Consider the following 12,135-nt stretch of genomic DNA (forward strand, 5'->3'; position numbering starts at 1 on the left):
CAGAAGAAACTATGAATTCAAAACAACAGCAGAAACTATTTTTAATAATTATTTGATTTATTTTCTTAGCTAAGGACTGACAAGAGACATTTTCCCAGCAAAGCACATCTTAATACCAAGAACACCATGATTAAATTTTTATTACAAAAGCAACCTTTGTCAAAGAGAAAAAACCTTAGAAAAACAGAGTAATTCTTCATAAATACCTGTGCTTACCAAAATGATGAGGATATATGTTTATGAGGTAAAACGTACTAACTCTGTGAACTTCACTGACTAGGCCTTTGCTATTTCTATGTTTTGCTATATCTCTAAAAGTCTTCTTGCTCTCAACACAGCTACAGGCTGACAATATTTTCCCCTCATTTTTTCCACATCAAAACATTTTTACAATAAGGAAGATCTCTGAACTTAACTAGAGATAATTTAGTTGATTAAAATGTAATGGCTGAGTTTTATGAACATAATATTTTGTTATAAATACTGATGTTTTTGTAATCAGACAATTTTTATTAACTCTATCTATTCAAAGTTTCTTCTCAGAAAGTATTCCTTTACATTTAACATGACTTGGAAGTGTTTTTTGGCACTAAACATGTTTTCTTAACATATGCTTTACAAATGAATTTGAGAATTGTACCTGTTTTGATGAAAGTATCTCACTGCAAATAAGAGCCCAAAGGCATGATATGGCTGTAGTGCGAATGGCAGCCGCCGTTCTTCCAGCATGCCACTGAAGATTAGGAACCAATATGTCTTTTATCACTGTCTCAAGGTGGTGGTGGAATTGCCTAAAACCAATTAAAAAGTAAATAAAGGAGGTAAACAGTTGCTTCATAAAGGAAAAAAAAAACCCGTTAATTCCAAAAAACTTATTATAGTCAGCAAAAGAAAAACAGAATAAATCAATGGAATTCTTCAATATTACATTGACCAGATGTAAAGAAAGGAAACTGATCCTATTCCTTTGGTGGCTGCCTACTCTTAGGAAAGATAGGAAGGTTTGCCTTTTCATTCATATGCCTAGGAATACTCTTAAGCCCACTTAAAAAAGGAGGTGGCCAGTGCAAAGAAGGAGCCATCAAGCACAGCCTTCTTATTTTGGGGTTGTAGAAGGACCCAAAAGCCATATGGCTTGTGGCAGTTAGGGAAAGTGGCTGCATGGCAGCTTTTCAGGTAGTGGTGGAGAATGTAAGCAGGCTTATAGGAAGATTTCCCCAACTCTCACTCCCAATAAACTGAGGAATTTATTAATGATTATGTCACAATTATAAAAATTTATTCTTGCCAATATTGTTCTCATTTTAAGCAAAAGAAAACTCAGAAAGAGACAATATAAATCCTTCTATGGATTATTTAACTCTCAAAAAAGGGGGAAATATTCACAGGTTCTATCTTAAACATTAGTATTTGTTTAATAGTACTTAATAATTAGTATTTGTTTAATAAAAGGGGGGGAGGGACAACATAATCACTCAGACTACCATTAAGCAAAATGGGTTCTGAGGGACCCAAAGAACAAATATGAGTGCAGATAATAGGATGGTCAATTTGGCTGAAACAAGAAATACTTGATGACATAGGCTTTCTAAAAAAGCTTTTCACTTATCGACTGGTTGATTAAATCAACGTATTACATACACAATCCAAGCCCCCAAGTTCAAAACCACATATGCCAACTTCCAAATGTTCTTTCATGAAAGAATATATCCTCTACCATCAACAAATTTTCTATACAAAATACCTTCAAAGCCTATAGTAATTTGTCTTATGGGTTAATTCAATTACACAGATTCTTCACCTCCCTCCCCAGTAGTGAACTATCACTAGATATTCTCTTAAGATTTAAAATGTAGAAGAAAAACTTTCAGAAATGATTGATTTACATACATGTAAAGTTCTAGAAATGTTTTATAAAGAATTCTCTATTAAGATATTAATTTATATTTCTTACTTCTTTTGCCAAATTTAAAAACATTTAAATATAAATATTAAATTGCTTTCTTTTCTTGGTTTTAATATTGCTTCCCCAGCAGATGGCATTTTAGAGTCAATAATGAAAACACACAAAACTTTTGAAAAGGATTTCTGGTTTAATATGATTTACAGATTTTCAATTAATTTTTTCAATACATTTAAATTTTTAAGCCAAGTTATCATTTTCTATAGAAGAATTTAAAGGAAGATTTTTTCTAGTATTGCTTAAAATTTTTTTTTTATCAAAAGCAACTGGGGTTAAGTAACTTGCTCAAGGTTACAGGGCCAGTTATTTTTTGTGTGGGTGCCAAGTATCTGAGGCTGGAACCAATCCTGGGTCTCCTGACGTCAGGGCTGGTGCTCTTACTGCGCCACCTGGCCGCCCCAGTATTGCTTAAAATTGACTTCTGCTAGATGGTCTACATAAAATGATTCTGAAGAAATATATCAAAGTTTGAGGGCAACATATGAAAATTTCTTGCTGTGCCTCAATGGCATACTGTCTTAGAAATATTTTTTTAAAATATCTTATATTTAATATCATTAAGGCAAACTAGTAAGCCAACTAACATGATAAAACCATTAGAAAAAGGAAGATAATGGGCTACAATGAAGCTGCTTTAACAAGGTAAATCCAAACCTGTCAACCTCAACTGCTAAAAAGTAGAAAGGAAAAAAAAGCAAATTACTTCCAAATAATGAAGCCTATTGTGTATAGAAAAATGTACATCTGTTCACAAGAAAAATTAGTGATTCTAGAGTATCTTTTGGCCTGCCCTACAATGAAAAAGTATGGCAGGTAAAATTTTTTACCAATCTTTCCTCAAATCAGTCATTATATTTGTGTCAGGCTTGTGTCGAAAGAAAAAAGTTCACCAAAATGGCATATCATTCCTTTAATCATTCAAACCACATGTTGACAATCTTTTTTTATAAGCATTTTTTTAATGTTGAGGTTGATACTGAATTCTCAATTTTTAACCAAAGATTAAGGAGTTAAGTTACTAATGGTGATTCCCTAATGATTTGTCTTTGTTCCTGGCCCCTTTCCTACAGTTTCTCCTGTTCTGTGTATGGGTTTTAGATGAAAGATGTGGCACAAGTAGAAAGGCAGTAAATGAAACATAAAAAATAAACATATATTTATAATACAAAACAGCCCACAGCATTTCTGGAATCTCAATTCAACCAGACCAATTCTACAAAAATGATACAATGAATTTCAATCCCACAAATATTTATTTATTTATTTTTGTTCAGTTTTTTTAGAGGGGCAGAGGCAGGACAATTGGGGTTAAGTGATTTGCCCAAGGCCACACGGCTAGTAAGCGTTAAGTGTTGGAGGCCGAATTTGAACTCAGGTCCTCCTGACTCCAGGGTCGGTGCTCTATTCACTGTGCCACCTAGCCGCCCCTCCACAAATATTTATTAAGCACCTATTACTATGCTACTTACTGTAACAGGAGCTACAAGATTTACAAAGTTTATATTAAGACACAGGTCCAGTCCTCGTAAAACAGATCTCAATAAAGATACTTCTAGTCTCATCCATTAAACCAACCAATTGATAGAAGTGCTAGCAATTCAATTTAACCTACCAATTTATTAAGTGCCTATTAGGTGCAAAGCATGGAGGATGCAAATATTAAAAGTCCTACTATGAACAAATGTACATTCTCCTAGGGCAGGGGTTGGCAGGCTAGGGTTAAGAATGGTTTTATATTTTAAAACATAATAAAACCAACAGAATAACCATTCTTAGTTGCTGGCAGTACAAAAACATTTGGGCTGAATTTGACCCACAGGTTCATAGTTTGCTAATCCAGGGATATAAGATTATAGATTTAGAGCTGGCAGGGCCCTTAGAGGCCCTCTAGTCTAGAGGCTCCCAAACTTATTTGGCCCATAGCTCTCTTAAAAAAAATTACTCATTGTCCCCCTGGAAATCTTTAACTGTTTAACATTTTTTTAAAAGTTTGCATCATTTCAAAAAAATATAAATTTTTTTATAAAAGAGATATCACATGTTAAATAATTTATTATAAATTTGTGGGTTTTTTCCACATTGAAATTTTGATGACACAATATTGCATCATGTAACTACATAGTAGTATAGTACTATAAACAAGTCATTACACACACATTTTCCTGCTGATGCATGCTGGACTTCTGGACAATGTGCAACATGCTTGCCTGCCAATACTTGCTTTTTAAGACCTGTTGGCAGACTTGACCACTGATTGGTTATAACTTGCATTTTGTGTATTTATTTGGAAAATAATGTAACCATTATGACTTTAACTCTGTTACATAACAGATGAAACATGTATGGATGGTTTTTCAAACTCTCATCTAGTTTTACATACCACAGGGAGTGGTATCACCCACTTTGGGAACCTTTGCTTCTACTCCAACCTCCTCATTTACAGATGAAAAATCTAGAGTCCAAAGGGAGTGAGGGTCAGAATCTGAATGCACATCTTGTAACTCCAAATCCAGAGTTCTGACCATTGTACTAGGCTGCCTCACCAGAAATTAAGTACAATATGATTTAAGGAGGGAGGGGCTGTTAACAACTAGGGAGATGAGGGAAGACTTCATGAAGGATATAGCACTAGAGCTGAGTCTTGATGAAAGCTTCTAACAAGCAAAAGCAGACCCTGCTCTAGGTAGGAAAGCAGGAGATAGAATGCTGACTTCAAGGTACTTCAAGCAGTCTGGCTGCTATGTAGAGTGTATAGAGGGAAATAATGTATAGTAAGGCTGGAAGGGATACTGAAGTCAGCAAATAATATAGAAAAAAAACAATCCCCCAAAATTATTTTATAAAGGAAAAGCAAAACTAACATTTACCATGGGGTTATGCTTGTCTGCTTATTTACAAAATTAAATATTAGACTTTTATAAAGGCTGTGAATATAAAGAATTTATTTACTTGTAAGTAGAGAGTCCTCTTGGATAGTGCCTCCATGGACAAACTGGGTCAAATCTCTAATAAGTAAACCCTTTCAAGATGGATATAAATTATCAGATACTTTCAGAGTTTCATAAGGAAGTGTGTTCCTTTTAAAATGCCAGATGATTTTTATAATCATATGTATGTACCACTTTAAAATGGCCAGTATTCGGCAAGCTGAGCAGCTCAGCCATTTTATTTTTTTATATTGTCTACATGTGAAAGACTACTATCGGGGAGCAAATAATCAAGTTGTGCTATTGTTGTAAGACCAAAGAACTGGAGAATATGATAAAAAACAAACAAACAAAAAGAGGGCTTCCTTCAGGCTCTGGAAGCTATTCTAGGAAATAAGATATTATCAGTTGGCTAAACCTCAACAAAACCAATTAAACTTACTTTTTACATACTGATAAAAATTTTAACACTTAGAACTGATGAACAAGTTGTCAGTCACTTCTTTTGAGTCTCTCTGAATTTTTTGTGTGTTTTACCATCCCCTTTTATATAACCTAGTTAAATGAGTGCTCTGTTCTTGGTTCTACCTTCTTTGATTTGAATTATATCTTTAAGGTCTTTCCAAATTTCTTTATATTTTTCACACTTAAATCCGATTGTAGTATTCTACAACATTAATAAGGCACAACATATCTGTCCATTTTACAACTGTTGAATATTTAGGTTGTTTCTAGTGTTTCTGAAATTATAAATACCGTAAGTATTTTTTTAACAGAGTTCTTTCTTTTTGATAATCTAAGGCCGAAGTCTGACCATAACATTCCCCTGCTCCCTAATTTATTCCTCCTAGATATATTTTGAGAAGAAAATTTTTTTTGGAGGCAATCGGGGTTAAGTGACCTGCCCAGGGTCACACAGCTAGTAAGTGTCTGAGGTTGGATTTGAACTCAGGTCCTCCTGATTTCAGGACTGATGCTCTATCCAGTGCACCGTCACCTAGCTGCCCCTCGAGAAGAACATCAATGAAGATATTCCTTGCATCATTTCCTGTGACCTTTTCCCTTCATGTTTGTTTTTGTGTTTTGAAAGAGCAAAGTGTCTCCTCTGAAATAACAGAAAAAATAATTGACTAGGAGTGCTAAGATCAGGGATTAAATCCCAGCTCTGCTACTACCTGTGTGTGACCTTGAGGCAAGTCATTTCCCTTTTCTGGACTCTATTTTTCTCATCTGTAAAATTACAGGTGTGAACTAGGTAATCTCTAAGTTCTCTTACGTCCTCTAGCATCCTATGGCACCAGAATAGTATGTTATCTCTAAAGCAAAGGATTACATGACTAAAATCTAAACATAAAAGTTTTAGATTCCAAACTCTTTAGCACCTCCTTAACTATCTCTTGGACAAAGCACAAACTCCAATTTGACATCTACATCCCTTTATAATTTGATATCTACAATTACAGATATTACATTACAATTTCAGATATTTCAAATGATTCCTTTTCATGTACTAAATTATTCAGTTAGACTGGCCTACTATGCTCCTTGAATCTGGCATTCTATTTTCCATCTCTGCATCTCCACACAAGATATCTGTCCCCTGGACCTAGAATGTACTTCCTCCTTAATTCTGCCTCATACAATAACTCATTTCCTTCAAGGGAATATCTTCATATTCCCTAGTAGAATGTGGGACTAAGACGATTTTCATCTGTTCTTGTGTCCTTCACAACACTATCTAGCACATAATAGGCACTTAATAAAAGTTTACTTGCTTTCTGAATAATACTCTCAGGGGCTATTCTCAATAACTGGGTCAAAGGGTATTACCTTCAAAATTTAGTAGCTTACTGTCAGATTGCTGTCTGAAAATCTTTTTACTAATTTATAATTAATTCCTAAGCATCTATTTTGTGTTTACATTGTTGCTATCCTAAAAGATAAAATTCACTTTAAATTTTATGCTTTTCTTTCCTGCATACAAATGCAACCAACAATTTCTCTAAAACAACTTAAATTTAAACTATTCAAAATCCTGTGGAAAGCTACCTCATTTCTAAAACTGATTCCTTTGCAGAAGTTAAGTCTGTTTTCAGTATGGCACAATTCAAAAGACTAATGTTTCTTTGTTGAAGTTCAAAAAAGCACAATAACTTTGTGCTATATTTGAATATATTAATGCTATGATTACAATTATTAGGTTCCAAAGGGCATCAATTCAACTTTTCCATTATAGAATGTATTATCTATATGAATATCTATTCACTAATAGGCTGCCTGCCAAACTTAAATGTTTATATCCTTCTATGGCAACAATAACAAAACTTCTCTCACAGGGCTGTTAGGATTAAATGAGATACTCTTATCTTAAAGAACTTTGCAGGCCTTAATATGTAAGTGTTGGCAATTATGGATCTTACTTAGGAAGTTCTGCAACCAAATTGTATTTGGTTATAACTTCATATTTAGATTGCTCCTACTAATCTAGCTCAATGCCCTAGGCCCGTTTCTTTCTCATTTCCCTTTTTGCTATTATAATACTTACCTTATTTTTCTTCATATGTTTTATTATTTTCTATCAATGGAAACATTTCAAGAAAGTTCTTCAAATCAATGGGATATTTAAGGTAACTACATAAAGACACCTTTAGGGTCATATTAAAAGACGCCCATACCTGAATAATGGTAGTCTGTAAGTGTACCACAAGGTCATTACAAAATTAGAACATTTAATAGATACAGCATTAAAATGAATACATTCCAAAAATTTTTCCCTTAAGGGAATTTTAATGACCATACTGAAATAAATCTGATTTAATATTTCTCTGACTCATTATTTAAAATAATAATTTATTCATCTCTAACAATTTCATTGTTCACTTTCATCCAATAGTAAGTCATTTAGAAGATCATACAGTATTTTTGAAATTATCATCTCAGTTTTTATAAATCACAAGGGCACATAATGTGGATGAGAATTAAGTGCCATTTCCAAGCCATGCTGCCTGCTCTCTGGTCAACCATCTCATTCTTCTTGTCCCCCCTCCCAAAAGAATCTTGGCCTCTCTCATGCAATGCTAGGCTTTGCTACTTCTGATTTACCTTGTTTGGGATTGGACCTCAACAACACTTCCTTAAAAATGCTGCACCCCACCCCTTCGGCATGCCCCTCCTCCCCCACCCCCTGGTCGCCTTTATGTGCTGTCTTCCCCTTTTAGAATGTGAGGTCCTTGAAGGAAGGAACGTATATCTATATTGTGTTCTTATATTTATGTCTCTAGCGTTTGGCCTTACCTATATGAGAGGAGCACAGTAAGCACTTCATAACTGCTCTACAATCATTTTTCAATCATTTATATGGTGACTGGCATAAGGTAGTAATATACATACTTTTGAGAATCCACAGTACTGTTTGCTTCTAAAAACACTTGTGATAAGATTGTGAAGAGCGTCAGGCGCATCTGGGGATCTTTGGTTGGTTGAAGACAAGTCTTAATGATGGGAATAAAGTAATTAAGAGCTTTACCTAATACAGGACCTGGGAAACAAATTGAAAAATTGTTTTAGTAGCTTGGAAGTTTATTTATATACTCTATATCACCCAGAAGATTTAAGTCCAGAAGATGTCATTACAAATTATACTTATTTTTATTTATGACAGAACTTATAAAATCTGGAAGAGGAATGAATGTTTTTCATGACTTAAGTATATACTAGACTTAAATGGAAAAGATGATTAAAAGAGTATAAGAGTGTTTTTGTCTCTGGATGCTTCAATAAAAGTAGTTGAGGACAATTTAAAACAGAATACTGTACTCATACATGTCATTAAATAACTTTTCACTTTCAAATTTTTTTATATCCCCCTCCCAATGTAAAAGTATTTTATTTTTTCCAATTACATGTAAAGATGGTTTTCAACATTCACTTTTGTAAGATTTTGATTTCCAATTTTTTTTTCTCCATCTCTCCTCTACCCCTCAAGCATTTTTCTGGAAGAGCAAATTAATAAGAAAATTTCAAATAATAGTTAAATGATCAACCTAAGTTAACTAGGTTTCTTAATTTACCTTCAAGTATTCAAACATTTCTCAAACTTTGATGTGGTGATGCTAACACTGATTTAAAATGTTCTAGGCTACTGAGACTCTAAATAACTGTAACGATATTCCGTATCTGGAAATTCATTGTCACAAAACAATCTCTGGTGTCTAAACTTGTAGTGCAACAGTGCAAAATAACACAAACCATAAAACATTATGTTTGCTATACACTGTGCCAATAAATAAACTTTTAATTTAAGCACAAAAGGTTTACTCAAAGTAAAGTGAGTTCAGGTAAAGATCCTTTTGCTAGCACAAAGCAAACAAACAAGCAAAGCAATCTTCACCAGAGTCTCAAAACATTTGAATCAAAATCCTTGAAAGTGAAAAAACAGGTAGTAGGAGAAAGCAGCATAATTAAACAAGATGCTATGTGTAGGAATGAAAAGAAAATGAGAATTATTTTAAAAGGAGTTGTACCAGACAAGCCAAAAAAACATAGACAACAAGCACCCATCAGAATGGATAAATGTGTTGCTCAGAACTTTGATGATTTATTTTCTGTTAGCAACATATATCAGGCAACATTCTTCACCCAGAGGAAGAGAAGAGTAAGTATCAGATGGTATCACTCTCCCAGAGCTGACTGAAGAGCTCTATTTATAATGAAAAGTCAACACAAAGTAAAAAAATGTAACACATGGAACTAGAGACAAACATGAACTCCTGTGAAAGAGACCCTGATATAAAAGTCTTTCATTGCCCACCTTACCAGGTTGTTGTAAAAGCAAAGTGTTTTGTAAACCTTAAAGGATTGTACAAATATAAGTTATTATTAGGTTTTATTCATGAATCTTAACTAGTTATTAAAGCAAAAACTTCATGTATATTTGAAGGTTGCTTTGAACAAACTTTGTGTAATGTAAATTAAAATTTGACTTTTATCTTTATCCTAAGGAATTGAGAAAAAAATATTTTAAAAACTGGTTAATAACTGTAAATGTTAAATTATAACTTTAAGTAGATCAACATTAATTTTAAATTGTTTAAAATGACGCCACAAAAATTGAAATAAAAATATACTTCATTGTGTGTGTCTGTGTGAGTGTATGTATGTATACATGTATGAATGTGCTATACTTAATTCTGTCCATTGGGGAAAAGAGAGATCAAAGAGAATGGGGTCAAAATTCACAGAGGTTGTTTTGGTTCCTTGTCTTCAGTAAGGTAAACTACTGAAACTTTTCATAATCTATAAAATTTTCAGGGTGAAAGAAGAAAATTTACTTCATTAATAAAGTCCTATGTAGATTGCTAATAAAACACTTCTAAATCCTCTGGCCAATCACACAAGCATTTATTAAGCACCTACTATGTGCCAGGAAATAAAAAGAAGACAGATATAGCTTTTAAAAATAAAATTATATTCCAACATTTAAATAATGTTTTTTTCTATTTATATTCTACTAACTCAAAGTGAGAATTCCAGACCTTAGCTATTAACATAAACCAGTTTTCAACAAAAAAAGCAAAATACCTAGGTAATTACATTTAGAAGATGGGCTGTTTAAAGACAATTAGTTAAGGTGTGCCAAGTTTCAACATAACCAGTTCAGTGACTGAAATGAATACTTTTTTTTTCTTTTCACACTGGTTTTCTGGTATAGAAAAGTCCTCTAAGAAGCAAATTCAGAGTCAGTCTTTAGTTATCACTTCCTAAGAAGTTATACAAAATGGATCCTGTGTGGGAACTGGAATCAAATTTTAGAAACAGAGTATGAAATATGGTGACTGGAATAATGTAAATAGACAGAAACCAAAAGTATAAAAGCAAAGGAATACCAAAAGAAAGACAATCACTGAAAGTTTGGTCCAGGCAAGAAACTTTTAAATTTTTTTTTTGCATTTTGGAGGGCAATTAGGGTTATGTAACTTGCCGAAGGTCACACGGCCAGGTGTGTGTGTGTGTGTGTGTGTGTGTGTGTGTGTGTGTGTGCGCGCGCGCGCGTGTGTGTGCGCGCGCGCGCGCCAGCAATCTACTCACAGCACCACCTAGCCATCCCAAGCCAGGAACCTTTTAAAGTCGCTCTTTCAAAGTCTCTGACATATAAGCAAGGATCAAACTACTTTCTGATAAAATAAATTTGACTGTGTTCCTATAATTTCAGACACAGAAATTTAACTTGCTATCTAGTAATGATCAAATTTTCATCTTTACTTACCCCGTTTAGATTTTAATCATGGATGACTATCTAGATTTTCTCTCCAACAGACAAAAATATCTAACTGTTAAATCCTGGGCATAGTTTTTTTCTGCCTTCATAAGCCTGTGTTCACCTGTTCCCTCCATAAAGAATGTCTCCCCTACTTTTTTTTAATCTCATTTTTGTCTTTTTATCCCTCAAACTAGCATAGTGCTTTGCACAAAGGGAGAATTTAACAACTCCTTGCTGAGTGACTGACTGATAAATTTACTTAAGCTCTACCAAGTTTTCAAGGACTGAACCAGATATTAACTACCTCTTCCTTTCTACAAATTGCTCTTGTTTGTCTTTATTGAGGCACTCGACATTTAAATGAAAATTTAAGTAGATGTCACCTTCTATCATATTTTAAAAGTTCCACATTAAATATTTTCTTTGTCCTGTTCTTTAATTTTAAATTTTGCAGAGACTGGATAGATTTTTATTCCCCTTCCTCAATAGCAAATACGTTTTTCTCTTACCCCTAACACACAAACATAACTAATGTTCAATAAGGCATAAATTATAGAAACTGCATATATAATGAATGCTGGAAACGTAAGTGAATTTTGTGGATTCTAATTCTAGCTCTTTCAATAACATGTAAGACTGAACCTCACTGTATTTTATTATCTAGCAATTTTCCTCTTTGCAAAAGAGGTTTTTCCCAGGTTTTTAAAATTTTTAAATGATTAATTAAAATATAGGCCAAAATAACTGACAAATAATATATAAATTATTTTGCTATGTATATTTGAATTTTATGTATTCTTTACAGTTAGTATCAATATTTTCACAAATTCAAAAAGTTGGTAGGAAAATTACTTGGGTGAAATAGGGAAGTGGAGAAAGCTTTATGGAAGGTCACAATTTAAATGGAGATAAGATTTTAATTAAATTTGACACACATTTTTTAAAAATTCAAGTACATACCCACTATATATATATATATATATATA

General features: G+C 33.4%; 2 protein-coding genes across 2 annotated transcripts in view; one reads left to right on the plus strand and one right to left on the minus strand.

Moving 5' to 3' along the window:
* The window catches only part of PRKAR1B (protein kinase cAMP-dependent type I regulatory subunit beta), a 716,155-nt gene that overhangs the window by 368,442 nt on the left and 335,578 nt on the right, over positions 1–12,135 (plus strand). The window lies entirely within an intron of this gene.
* Positions 1–12,135, minus strand: part of DNAAF5 (dynein axonemal assembly factor 5) — a 71,707-nt gene that overhangs the window by 12,018 nt on the left and 47,554 nt on the right. The window contains exons 9-10 of the mRNA XM_069084867.1: positions 8,281–8,428; positions 641–791 (exon numbers count right to left, since the gene is read on the minus strand). Of these exons, the coding sequence (XP_068940968.1) occupies positions 641–791; positions 8,281–8,428 (299 nt within the window). The remainder of the gene's footprint in view (positions 1–640; positions 792–8,280; positions 8,429–12,135) is intronic.

This window comes from Petaurus breviceps, unplaced genomic scaffold, assembly GCF_028583685.1.
Source record: "Petaurus breviceps papuanus isolate PSGF00001 unplaced genomic scaffold, PetGlider_PUasm1.0 175, whole genome shotgun sequence".
NCBI lineage: Eukaryota > Metazoa > Chordata > Mammalia > Diprotodontia > Petauridae > Petaurus > Petaurus breviceps.